Raw genomic sequence first — 13,283 nt, 5'->3', positions numbered from 1 at the left:
GCGATCACCAATGGGAGAAAGTCATTTCACATCGGTTGAAATGACCTTTCTATGTCATTTGTACAATCAATTTAGATATAACGAGTTCAAGAACATTTTTACATTAGAGAAAGAACCAATGTAGAATGTGACCATATTCTATATTGATTATGTATAATTGATATAAAATATGACTAAATTCTAACTTTGTTACCACTATACATAAAAAGTAAAAATGACATTTTCACATTATTTAAGGAGAAAGGGATTGAAAACAATTCATGAGTAAGAATATAAAAAAAAAACTTAATTAACTTATAAATATTATCTATGACTATTTTCTTTTTAAAAAAAACTAAAGAAATAGTATTTAAAAAATAAGAAACGATGAAGAAAAAATGTAAAAGGTTGCCACATAAAAATATTACATTATTAATATTTCTGAGCAATAATTCTTATTAAAAAAATATTTAAAAGAGATTTAACGTGTTAAATTTTAAAGAATTAGTTATAAAAATATAAATTATAAGGACTCTAATAAAAAAATTAATTTATAGGGATCCAATAAAAAAAATGTAATGAAATTTTAAAGACTTGGAGGTTATCTTTAAAAACCAAACTTAACAAATGCTAAAACATTAATATATTTATAAGTTTTCAAAGTTTCTTTAATAATGTTTTACAGTTCATCCTTTGGAACAATCAAATCCTTGCAAATTTTTAGAATATAAAATTTAATGACCAAATAAAATTTAAACTTTAATGGCCAAATTAAAATCCGAACAAATTTTTTTTTTTTTGAAAAATACCTTCTCACTGATATTTATTCAATAATATAAATAAATTAATAACAAATTAAATAATATTTTTATTTTATTTGCATGTTAATTAACACTATTTTTTTTATTTATAAAAAATAATAATTTCAACAACGCATTCATAGCACAAAAGGAAAAGGTAATATTATTTAATTTATTTGATTTCACCCTTATATGTATGTATATTATTGACCAAGTGATTTAAATAGTTTTCAGCTAAAAGCTCTTTTGGAATCTTCATTGGATCATTGACTATATTTCATCTTGTTGGAGTCCTTTAGGGAGAATTAATAATATATCTGCGAAAGCATCTAGAAGCATTTCAATTAGAAACAGCTCCATAAATAATAAATTATTCTTTCACAGCCTCTAAGCATATAAGAAAACAATTAAAGTTCTATAGTATATATATTTAGCTACTCTCTATGGTACCCAAAACTTCGTAGAAACTCAGGATACAAGTGAAGTAACAAAGTTGTGAACAAGATGAAGAATCTTCCATTTTATGCTTGTTTACTCAATTTGAGTCTCTTGGTTTTTCTTCCCCATAGCAAAGCCACTCAAGCTGAGAAACTAGATGAGTTGATTCTATCTAGGAGCTCACAGAATCCTCCTGTGACCCTTTCTTGGGAAGAGGAAGATGCAATAAAATTTCATTCTATTGCAAATGTGGCATCCCAAGAGGGGCTAAGGCAAGCTGATAAGATTGTCACATTGCCTGGCCAACCCTATGGGGTGAATTTTGACCAATATTCAGGCTATGTCACTGTTGATCCAGTGGCTGGAAGAGAACTTTTCTATTATTTTGTGGAGTCTCCACATAACTCCTCAACTAAACCTTTAGTGTTGTGGCTAAATGGAGGTATAACTTATTTTCTTTTGAGTCTTTTCTGCGCATACTTTTAATGCATATGATCTTGTCATTTTCTTTTTCAGGTGATAAGCATAAGGTAGTGAGAAGTGATAGGGTATTTATTTTATGGAGAATGATAACAAACGGCCTTAAAACATGGTTAAATAAACAAAAGTATCAAGCAGTATGAAACATTCTTGTCTACATTTTCGTTTACAAAATGTAAAATAGATATTGGATTGGAAATTATTTACTATATGCTAAATTATTATTTTGGTTATTTATCTTATTTTTTAAAATATTTTTTGATTTTTTATCTTTTAAGATATTTATTTTGGTCCTTTATTTTTTAAATTTGAATCAAATTAATCTTTTTTAAAATAATGATTATTTTTAATTTTATGACATAATTTTAAATTATTTTATAATGAAATTAAGACACAAAACTTATCTCATTAAACTCATTTATATGAAAGTTAGAAAATCTAATTGATATTCAAACTCAAAAAGACTATAAATATAATAAAAATCTTGTCCAATGTGTATTTTTACAAGCAACCAGAAAATTTATGAAATTAGTTTTTTTTTTTTTAATTTTTTTTTCTAGGTGTTCTTTGAACTTATTTTCACACAATTTTCATCATATTTAAGAACTTTTTAGTTCAAATATAAAATGTATTTAATAATTTTCATATAAATAAATATAATGAAACAAGTTTCAAGTCATGATTAAATCAAAAATTAATTTAAAGTTGTTTCTTAAAATTGAAAACGATTATTATTTCAAAAAATCAAATTAACTCAAATTTAAAAGATACAAAATCTAAATAAGTATTTTAAAAGAGAAAATCAAAATAAATGTTAAAAATAAGATAAAAGATTAAAAATGTAATTTAATCATTTATTATATGAATCATTTCATACTTATTCTTTAAATTAAATAAAAGAATATCGTTTTTTCATACTGATGAAAAGAAAATATCCCTTGATATTGTTTTTTCCTTTGAATATAGAACATGGTCAAACCTTATTAAATAACTTTATAAGAATCATCATGAGGTTCGCTAATTCACATCTATATGTACACTATTGCATTTTGAGTTACACAAGATGCATCTCACTCAGAGATACGAACAACAATAATGTTTGACTTTTACAGGACCTGGTTGTTCCTCACTCGGGTATGGTGCATTCGTGGAATTGGGGCCCTTCAGAGTCAATTCTGATGGCAAAACACTATTTCTTAACAAATATGCTTGGAATGAAGGTGAGACAATTATACTTGTATTTCAATATTTTCTACCTTTATAATATATATATATATATTATATGAGGATTCAAATGATGGATGTAACATTTATAAATTATTATATTATTTAATAACTTTTTATTAAATATAAATTTTTTAAAACTTATTATTAAATTGAAAGTTTTTCTTTAATCATAGATCATATGTACAAAATATTATATTAATTTAAGATAATTTGATATCACATTTTTCTAGGTAAAATTTATATATATATATATATATATTAAAATATATTAACATATAAATACTTGAATTATCTTTAAATTATTATTCAATTTTAATAAAATTTAATATAAACAAACAATGTGATATGAAATTATAATTCAAAGGTTGAATCGATGAAATTCACATTTAATATAAAGTTATAGAACAAATAGTTGATAAAAGTTATACCAGTATTATTTGAATTCTCTTCATATATATATATATATATATATATATAAAAGAATCCACTTATTAAATCTCAATAAGTATATTTTATTTAATAATTCATGTGTTATATCAAATTTTATCGATTCAACCATTAAATTAAAAATTTTAAATATATAGATTAAATTTATAATTTTTAAAAAAGATAAACCATATAATATTTTATTATATAAATTCAAATCAATTAATAAAATGATTAATGCAGTGGCAAATATGCTGTTTTTGGAATCCCCTGCTGGAGTTGGTTTTTCCTACTCAAAGACTACATCTGACTATGATAAATTCGGAGATAAGTCAACCGCTAAAGATGCGTATGTTTTCCTCATCAATTGGTTAGAGAGGTTTCCACACTACAAAACCCGTGATTTTTACATTACTGGAGAGAGCTATGCTGGCCATTATGCGCCTCAGCTTGCATACACTATTTTGGTGAACAATAAACTCAGCCACCAAAATATTAACATCAAAGGCATTGCTGTATGTTCAAGGACTACTAGTGCAAATGATGCCTATATCATATCATACTACTTACCATCTCATATTTCTAACTTGTTGATTTGTACTGAAATTTTCAGATAGGGAATGCTTGGATTGATGATGTTACAGATACAAAGGGGTTATTTGATTACTTATGGACTCATGCTTTGAACTCAGATGAAACACATGAGTTGATCCAGAAGTACTGCGATTTCAGTTCTAGAAACGAGTCAACAAAATGTGCCAATGCTAAAAGTTGGGCCTTAATCGAGAAAGGAAACATAGACTTCTATAACATCTATGGTCCACAGTGTCATGACACTTCTCTGAAAAATGGAACAATTGGTTCTGTAAGTGTTCCTATATTTTAAAGTGCATTGTTGCTTAGTTGCATACAGGGTTGAACAAGTATAGGAACTTCATTTGTGTCTATATTAACACCAATTTAGAACCGAAACTGGCAGATGCAAATCATGGCCATCACATATCTTGTGCACTGTGCATTGCCATTTGAATCTCTTTTCCACCTTTTATACTGAACTAATGGATTATATATTAATATATTTCAAAAGTCTTGCTAACATGCTATGTAAAAAATATTGAAATGGAAGTATGAAACAGAAACCATGTTTACCACAAAAAAGTTAAGATGATCTTACTAAATTTGGTCATTAATTCCCCACTAGTATGATAAAAAGTGTTGCAGAATCCAAGATTTTTCAATTTCAGTTATGGACTTCTCTACTGATATACAAAAAACCTGTGACACTTAAATTTCAGGTGTATGATTTTGATCCATGTTCTGATTACTACGTGAAAGCCTATCTAAATAGGCCAGAGGTCCAACTAGCTCTTCATGCACAACTCACAAATTGGAGCCACTGCAGGTAATATCTACAATAACTTAGGAAATTGGAATTTTCTATCATTAGATGCTAACCAAACTTATGTAACTTTTGCAACAATTTACAGAGATTATCAGTGGAAGGACAGTCCAACTACAATCATACCCACCATCAAGTATCTCATTGATAGTGAAATTAAATTGTGGATATACAGGCAAGTCTAATGTCATTATTATAAAGTATTAAATAATGCCATGACAAGTTGAATCAACAAGAAACATATGTAACTTTATACTTGAAAAAAAAAATCTTTGAATACTTGTCCATTCATTCTCATGAATTAGAATGTAACAAATTTTACCTATTTTGAGTTTCATAGAAATCATATCATAATGACAAAATTCCCCTTTCCTACTCTGCTACCCATAAACCTGAGTTTGAAATCATTTAGTCCTTTAATGAGTTTTGAACTTTGCCTCTTTTTATTTAATTTTTTTTATTTTATTCCAAATCCTAAATTTTGTTGACTTGTTCTTCTATAGTGGAGATACTGATGCAAGGGTGCCAGTCACATCTTCAAGATATTCAATCAACACCCTCAAGCTCCCTATCCTGGAACCTTGGAGCCCTTGGTACGCTGGAACTGAGGTACTGAAATGTGTCTATTTTAGTTTTAGAATTAAAATATGTTGTTTTTAGTGCATGAAATTTTATCAAATATTTTTTAGTCTCTGAAAGTTTTATCCATGAACTAAAAATTTTACACCAGAGACCAAATCCAAAATATTAACGTTAAAATAGTTTAGAGATTAGAAGTGAAAATCAATAAAAAATTAAAGACTAAAATTAGTATAAAAAAATTGTTCAAAAACTAAAACAAAAATTGACAAAAAATTCAAAGACTAAAATATTTAATCCTTATTTTTACGTATTTTAACTCATCTCTTGCATTTTATTCACAAAAATAGCAAAAAGATTTGAGTAATACTCCCGACACAATCTTTTCCTGTCACAATACACAGTTGATCACTGAAAAAGATCATAAAACTACGCATGAAAATTTTCATTGATCAAGGAGATTGCACAATTATTCGGTTTTCCAAGGGTACCAAATAAACAGTAAAAAACTATTGACTTGACTAAGCTTGTATTAGCCATTTCATAAATTCTGAAGCATTGAAGTCCAAATGTGGCATCAAATTGTTTGAATTAATAAAGTTTATGATACTTCGAATTAACAGCATATGATTAAAAAATACCTTATTTGAAACATAGTCAACTTCTCTGATAGAATCACAATCACAGATTGGAGGATACATGGTGAAATACAAAGGATTAACATTTGTTACGGTGAGAGGAGCTGGACACTTAGTTCCAAGTTGGAAGCCAGTAAAAGCTTTGGTTTTGATTCTTTCATTCCTTAGCTGAAGTTTACCTCCTCTTTCATTAAAACTTGTGTCATGCATTTTTCAGATGATTATGATTCCATTTGCCACAACAAACTGTGGTTTTATTTATTCTCTACTTAAATTTTTAGTATCATATGTAACAAATATTTATGAATACGATCATGAATGGCACGAAAATTTGAATAAAAATGTCAAAGACAGAATACCTCCCAGCAAGACCATACAGAATGGGTTAGCAATAAATTGAAATTTTCAAATGAAAGGAAGAAGGGACTATTGAGGACCTCGTGAAATTTTCAAATGTTAGTTAATTGTTGTTAGTTAATATGACACTCGTTTGTATCTTTTGTTCATTCAATCCAATGTCATACTTTTATGGAAGTCTCACGCTCTAATTTGAGCTTGTCCATTATGAATTTTTCCGATCAAATGCAAGATAGTTGTGCTGAAGCCATGCATGTTCGAACTTACAACTTTGGCCTCTTCGGATTCATCCACAACCTTGTGTGATGCATAGGAGAACTCGTGCGTGGGTAGAGATGTTGAGCACTAAGAGGGTCCCACACACATCTCCATATTGCTTTTTATGTGAGGATAGAGATGTTGATATAAGAAGGGTCTCACACGCATATTCATATTAATATGATATAGTTAATTTTAGACTTAAATCTCATGAATTTATTTTGTAATCACTTTGTTGTAAACAGAACATGAAAAACAGATATATATGACAAAATAAAACATAAATTTAAAAATATGCAACATTAGACATAAAAAAAAAGGAAAAAATTGATATAATATATTTGAATTATAAACTTAATTTTTTACACTTTGAAAATGTTTATTGCAAGTGTTTAAATACAATAATTAATTAACCCTTGATTGGATAAAGTAAACAATAAAATATGACTAAGTTATCTCATCCTTTGAAGTGCCTCCAACGTAGCGAGAAGATTAGTCACTACTATCGGCGATAGATATTCCAGGGACGAACAAAAAAAAATATGACTAAGCTAATAAACAAAAATCATTTGTTTGTACAATTTACTTTTTCTGAACATAAGTAACATTTAACTAAACTTACAAACAAAATAAAAAAATACAGAGACATTAAAAATATTTTATTATGACAGTGGAAAAATTTCAACTGCCAACACACAATTCCAATTACAACATCAGCAGCACCTTGAATGGGAAGAAGGTAACAAGGGATTTGAAATACTTGACCGTGAGAGGCGTGGCTATAGGATTAAGAATATGGATTTGAGGAGTTTCAACAGTCATGGAGGAAGGGTTTGGTTGTAGTGGTTGTCGTGTGGGTGACTAGAATCTTGAATTGAAGATTGTTTTCCGTTTGAGTGGAGTGTAATCCTAGTTTTTCAGTAATGGTTTGAAGGTTATCATCAAGTTATTTGGATCGATGATTAGGATTTAGGGAGGCATGATAAGAGAATCAAAGCACCAAATTGATCTAAAAGGGAACAAGCTAATAGAACAACATATTGAGGAGAAAACAAGGTAATTTCATTCATGATATATAATAACCGTCAGAAGGAGAATAATATAAAGTAGGGGACCAGTAACGGTCTACAAATCCTAAACGGCCATCTGGGGATTCTGGACTAAGGAAAATAAACATGGTTCATGATATATATACCTATTTTTTTTTTCTTTTTTTCTTTTTTTTATTTATTTATAAGTATACCTCTTTTATTTTCTTTTTTAAAAAATTATAAATATATTTTTTTAATTTTATATATCCAACTTTTAATTTATTATTTTCTTCTTCTTTTTCATATCTTTTTTCTTTTTCAGTTTTTACATGGACCATTTTGTATTTCTCTAATTTTTTACCTATTGTCGAAAAAGTCACACATACCTATAATATTATTGAAAACTAGTTCTATGTTTTACATATGTGTGAAAATTAAAAGCGATAAAAGAGTAGATAAAAGTAAGAAAATTAAAAGAGGAGGGAAGAAGAGTAATGTAAAACCAAAAGAATTAAAATTACTTACCAAAATAAGTGAGGTGAAGGAAAGGTAAGGGGGTGGATGTAAAAATTGAAAAAATGAGAAAAGGTGTGTAAAAAAAAAGTACTAAATTAAATGTTGTGAGTGTAAAATTAAAAAATTAAAATTAAAAAATTAAGAATATTTTAAAATTTTAATCTTTTTTTAAAAAAGAAGTGTACTTATAAAAAAAAGACTAAAAACCTATTTTAGTCCCTTATAATAATTGTTTGTTTCAATTTAGTCCCACTTTTATTTTTGGTCTCAATTTGGTCCCTAATAAATTAATTGGTTGCAATGTCGGACTTCCGTCCAAATTATTTAAACGGAGTTAACTATTGGCCACGTGGATGCCACGTGGAAGCTACGTAGATGTCACGTGGAAGCCACGTACATGCCACGTGGATGTCAAATTTTGTCATGCATCTAGAACTAGAACGGTCCATTCTGAAACTGGAATGGCCCGTTCCGGTTGCACTCATGGTGTGTAAATTTTGCATCTGAAACGACCCGTTCCAGATGCATTATTTAACACTAACGCGTGCAGCAGAATGGGCCGTTCTGAAACCAGAACGGGCCGTTCTAGATGCAGCATGGGTCGTTCTCGATTCAGAACGGGCCGTTCCAGAATGCCAACCAACATAGTGCACCAGTGTGGTTCAAAAATCAAAAGCAAATCATTTACACATATACAATTTTTTTTATCTAAAAAAAATAATATATTTTAAAAAAATTATATTCTAATATATATATATATATATTTTATATTTAAATTGTCGTATGTATAAAATATAAATTTCGATGGATTATTCATTTATCTGATATTTGTTAAACTTTTGTACTTTCTATTTATTGTTTATGTTGATACAAAAAAAGTTAAAATTGTAAAAAGGCTTAAATATGTTTTTAGTCCTTCAAATTTAAGATAAATTTGTTTTTGGTCCCTCAAATTTAAAACTGTTGTTTTTCGTCCTTGTAATTTTCAAAAATCTTGTTTTAGTCTCTTAGGTCACCAATAATATATTTAAAAGTGACTAATTAAGACAGTTATGCAATATCAGCTGGATTTAATGTGATATTTTCACTAATAAGGACACCAATAGGTAGATTTTATGTAATAATGTTTGATAAATTTCTTAACAAAATTTGAATATAAGGACTAAATTAAGACTTTTTGAAATTACAGTGACTAAAAACAATAATTTTAAATTTGAGGGACCAAAAATAGATTTACACTAAATTTGAGAGACTAAAAACATATTTAAGCCTTGTAAAAATTTATATCACATATTAAAAACATCTTTATATGATAAATAAATTAAACTTAATTTTATAAGATTTAACGTATTTATTTATATTTTTTTATTAGTGTTAAATTATTATTAAGTAAGTTTTTAAGATTATTATGTAACCAAACATTTTAAAAAATGACTATGACAGATAAATATATAATATTTATAACATGTATTTTTAATAAAAATTAGGTTTAAATTTGTTAAATTATAATATAACATATTTTCACTTAGTTTATTTTCATCCTTAATCATAATTGTAGATATAAAAACTTGTAAAAAAATTTAATATATATTTTTAAACCCTAAACTTGTAAAAAATAATTATGGATATAATCATTAATTGCATGTGTGACATTCTGGAACCAGAACGGCCCGTTCTGAAATCAGAACGGCCCGTTCTGGTTTCACTCTTGGTGTGTTAATTTTACATCCGGAACGGCCAGTTCTGGTTTCAGAACGGGACGTTCTGGTTCCAGATGCATGGCAAAAATTTGACATCCACGTGGCATCTACGTAGCTTCCACGTGGCCAACAGTTAACTCCGTCTAAATAATTTGGATAGAAGTCCGACATTGTAACCAATTAATTTATTAGGGACCAAATTGAGACAAAAAATAAAAGTAAGACTAAATTGAAATAAACAATTATTATAAAGGACTAAAATAGGTATCTACTTCTACAAAATTCACTTGATTTGAAACTCTCCAAGAATCACTCAAGAACTGTTTTCACCTCTTGGTGCTTCCGGCATCCATGCTTAGGCATGGTGGACAATTTTTATCCTTGGCCGTGTGTGGCCAACCTTCCATCAACCAACATTCTTCAACCTCCGTCACCACCATCTTTTGCTAAAGTCTTGACTACAAACTTGGCTTCAACATGTGATCTCCCTCTACCTATGCCTTGCCAGAAGGGAGACTCTATTGCTGTAAAAATTTCGGAGCAAGACTACCAAGAAGGACTCCTACGCTGCCGCAACCATCTTCATGGGAGAGTCATCTTGGCCAAAGGCCAAAAACCTTTGAAATTTGTTGAGCTCAAAGATAAACTATCTAGGCTATGGACACATCTTGCTGGCTGGACAGTCATCTCTCTTGGATGTGGATACTTTGAATTTTAATTCCAACATAGCAAGGATCTTGGCACGGTTCTTGCAACTGGCTTATGGAATTTGGAACCTGGATTACTTCGACTCTCCCTTTGGAAGCCGGACTTCAATCCAAGAAACTTCAAGAACTCTCTTGCACAAGTTTGGCTACGGATTTATGAGTTGCCTCAGGAATATTGGTGCACCAGGATCATCCTTGCCATAGCCTCGGGTGTCCACGCCTATTGCAATAGACCAAGCCACGGTACAAAGATCTTATGGACACTTTGCACGAGTGTTAGTGGAAGTTAATCTTGCTGAAACCATTCCGGATCATTTGCTGGTTGAGAGGGAAGGATTTTCCTTTTATGTGACTTTAGATTTTGATAGGATCCCTGCATATTGTTCATTATGCCAATGCATTGGACATGATCATTTTTCTTGTAACATTCAAAAACCTGCAGATGAAGCGTGGAGGGATACAAATCCGGATAATGGAGAACCAAGCAAAAAAATCTGCAGCGAGTGCTAAAACAATGAATGTCGTAGAATTGATCACCACTCAGCTGGTGGTTGATCACGCCAATACTGATCAGCATGTAGGTGACTCAGCTCACCAAATGCTAAGGACGATGGCTTGGATATGCCAAAACATGATGTAGTCTCGGGACTAGAATTGGAAATAAATTGCGTTGATGATCAAAATAAGGCTGCATCTGCAGCAGGAGCTGTCAAACATGCAGCTGCTCCAGCACCGCCTGGTGACCAGCCAGCTAGAACCTCAAGTGAAAACATGCAGCAGCTAAACTTGCTTAACCAACTTGCCGTTAATTTGGTTCAATATGCAGCTAAATCAGCTTCTGTTATTACTACAAATTCCGCTGCAGTTTTGGCAGCTCATGTGCCAGCAAATATGGACAACCGTAGGGGTGATAATTCACTTGAAGGAATGCCATCTTTAGAAGATATATCTACTGATCAAAGCCAGTCTTGTTCGGATGACAATGATGATGCAATTGGTGCAATTAAGGTGCAGAAAAATGGAGCAGCAGATAAGTCTGCAGTTGTGATTAGCAAGCGGAATGTAGTAACAACAGTGCAAGCTGGTGCAGCTGATCGCTCAGTGAAATCCCAAGCAGATTCTGATGTGGGAAGCAAGGTTGGGACAGCCAATGCTAGCCATAAAAAAGGAAGCATAGTTGATGCAAGGACTGGCAGCCTCAAGCCAGCTACGTCTCAAAAATCCGTGGATGATGCAGATTCTGATTCGGATTCTGACTCTGATTCAGAATATGAAAGTGATCCTGAGGAAATGACTGATAGCTCCTCAAAGGACTTGGTTAGAGTTGATGCAAGAGCTCACCTTGCAATGGACACAACAGCAGACTCAGATGTTGGAAGTGCAGCAGCCCCCTGTCACAAAATCATAACTAGAAGTGCAGCAGCTGCCTCCAAAAAAGGCACTAATAATGCAGTAACAAATTTGGCAGGTGCAGCTGAATCGAGCCCCAAATGGAGTGCAACAATGGTTGCCAATACACCAAGGAAGAATGATGTGTCTGCTTCAAGAAAAAGGAGTGATATAGCTTCAGATCCAAATTTTGGTTCTCCTCCTTTGGAAAGGATACCCTATGAGGAGTTTCAACAGGGCGCTTTAGCTATAGCAAAGGCTGCGAGATATGTCAAAATCTCTTAAACACATTTGGTAGTATTGGGGAATCATGTTGATTGTATGTAGCTTAATTGACATGGCTTGGACTATGTCAATTGTTTGGCATTGATTACATAACTTTGTTTCTCTTTCTTTGTATTGTATTTTTTAGGTGGGTTTTGGTTTGGTCCCCCCACTTGTACTTTTACTTTCTTTTATTTTTTAGTGCATTTGGATATGCTGCAGATGATTGATGTGGATTGAGGTGCTAACCTCGTTAGGATCTCATTTTCACATAGTGATATCTTAGCATATCTATCTTTTTTCAAAAATAAATGACTAAAATAGAATTTTAGCCTAAAAAAAATCATGAACCAATAAACATTTATTCAAATAAAATTGGGCCCTAAATGTAGTCATTGAACCAGGCTGGTTTGATGGGAATTCTTTTGGGCCATTGGGGATTGGCCAGCGTGTTACTATAAGTCCATTTAAAAAAATATATTTTATCCACTTGGATATTTGAAGTAATATATATATATATATATATATATTAAATTACATTGATACCAATTACTACACTACTTAATAATTTTATATTAAATGTAAATTTTTTAAATTTATTGTTGGATTGAAAATTTTATACTCTTAATCATATATACAAATTTTATATTAATTCAAGATGATCAGTAATTTATATAGATTGAAATTAACATAATATATAAATTTTAACATACACTAAATTATGAATAATTTAATTACCTTCAAATTGTTGCTCAATTTTAACAAAATTTGACATAAATATACAAAGAGACATGAAGTTATTATTCACACACAAAAACTATAAGAAAATTAATAATTGTTAATAACAGAACAAAAACCAGAAGTATATGACTAAGCACAAATATAACATGTTGAAATGAAAAAATGTACAACTTCACACATATAAAAAGGAGCAAACACTAACTTAATACATGAGAAATACTAGCGACACATGACATTCTTTTTAACATTCTAATTGGTTACCGAAAAACACAAAATTTGGTAGAATTCACATCATATTTAATAATTCTCTCTTTTGATTTTGTAATTTTCTATAAATTCTAACCAATAAGAATG

General features: G+C 30.2%; 1 protein-coding gene across 1 annotated transcript; it reads left to right on the top strand.

The window, feature by feature from the left end:
- The first annotated feature begins 654 nt into the window (after nt 1-654).
- Nucleotides 655-6,227, top strand: LOC109806201 (serine carboxypeptidase 1). Its single transcript, XM_083069952.1, has 8 exons — nt 655-1,659; nt 2,810-2,917; nt 3,594-3,862; nt 3,964-4,215; nt 4,646-4,755; nt 4,811-4,924; nt 5,253-5,358; nt 6,016-6,227. The coding sequence occupies exons 1-8, from the start codon at nt 1,284-1,286 to the stop codon at nt 6,136-6,138; spliced, it is 1,458 nt and encodes a 485-aa protein (XP_082926078.1). The 5' UTR covers nt 655-1,283; the 3' UTR covers nt 6,139-6,227.
- The last annotated feature ends 7,056 nt before the right edge of the window (nt 6,228-13,283 follow it).

Source organism: Cajanus cajan, chromosome 2 (assembly GCF_000230855.2).
Source record: "Cajanus cajan strain Asha chromosome 2, NIPB_CcT2T_4, whole genome shotgun sequence".
NCBI lineage: Eukaryota > Viridiplantae > Streptophyta > Magnoliopsida > Fabales > Fabaceae > Cajanus > Cajanus cajan.
Note: the sequence above shows the minus strand (reverse complement) of the source record. Positions and strands in the feature narration are given on the sequence as shown.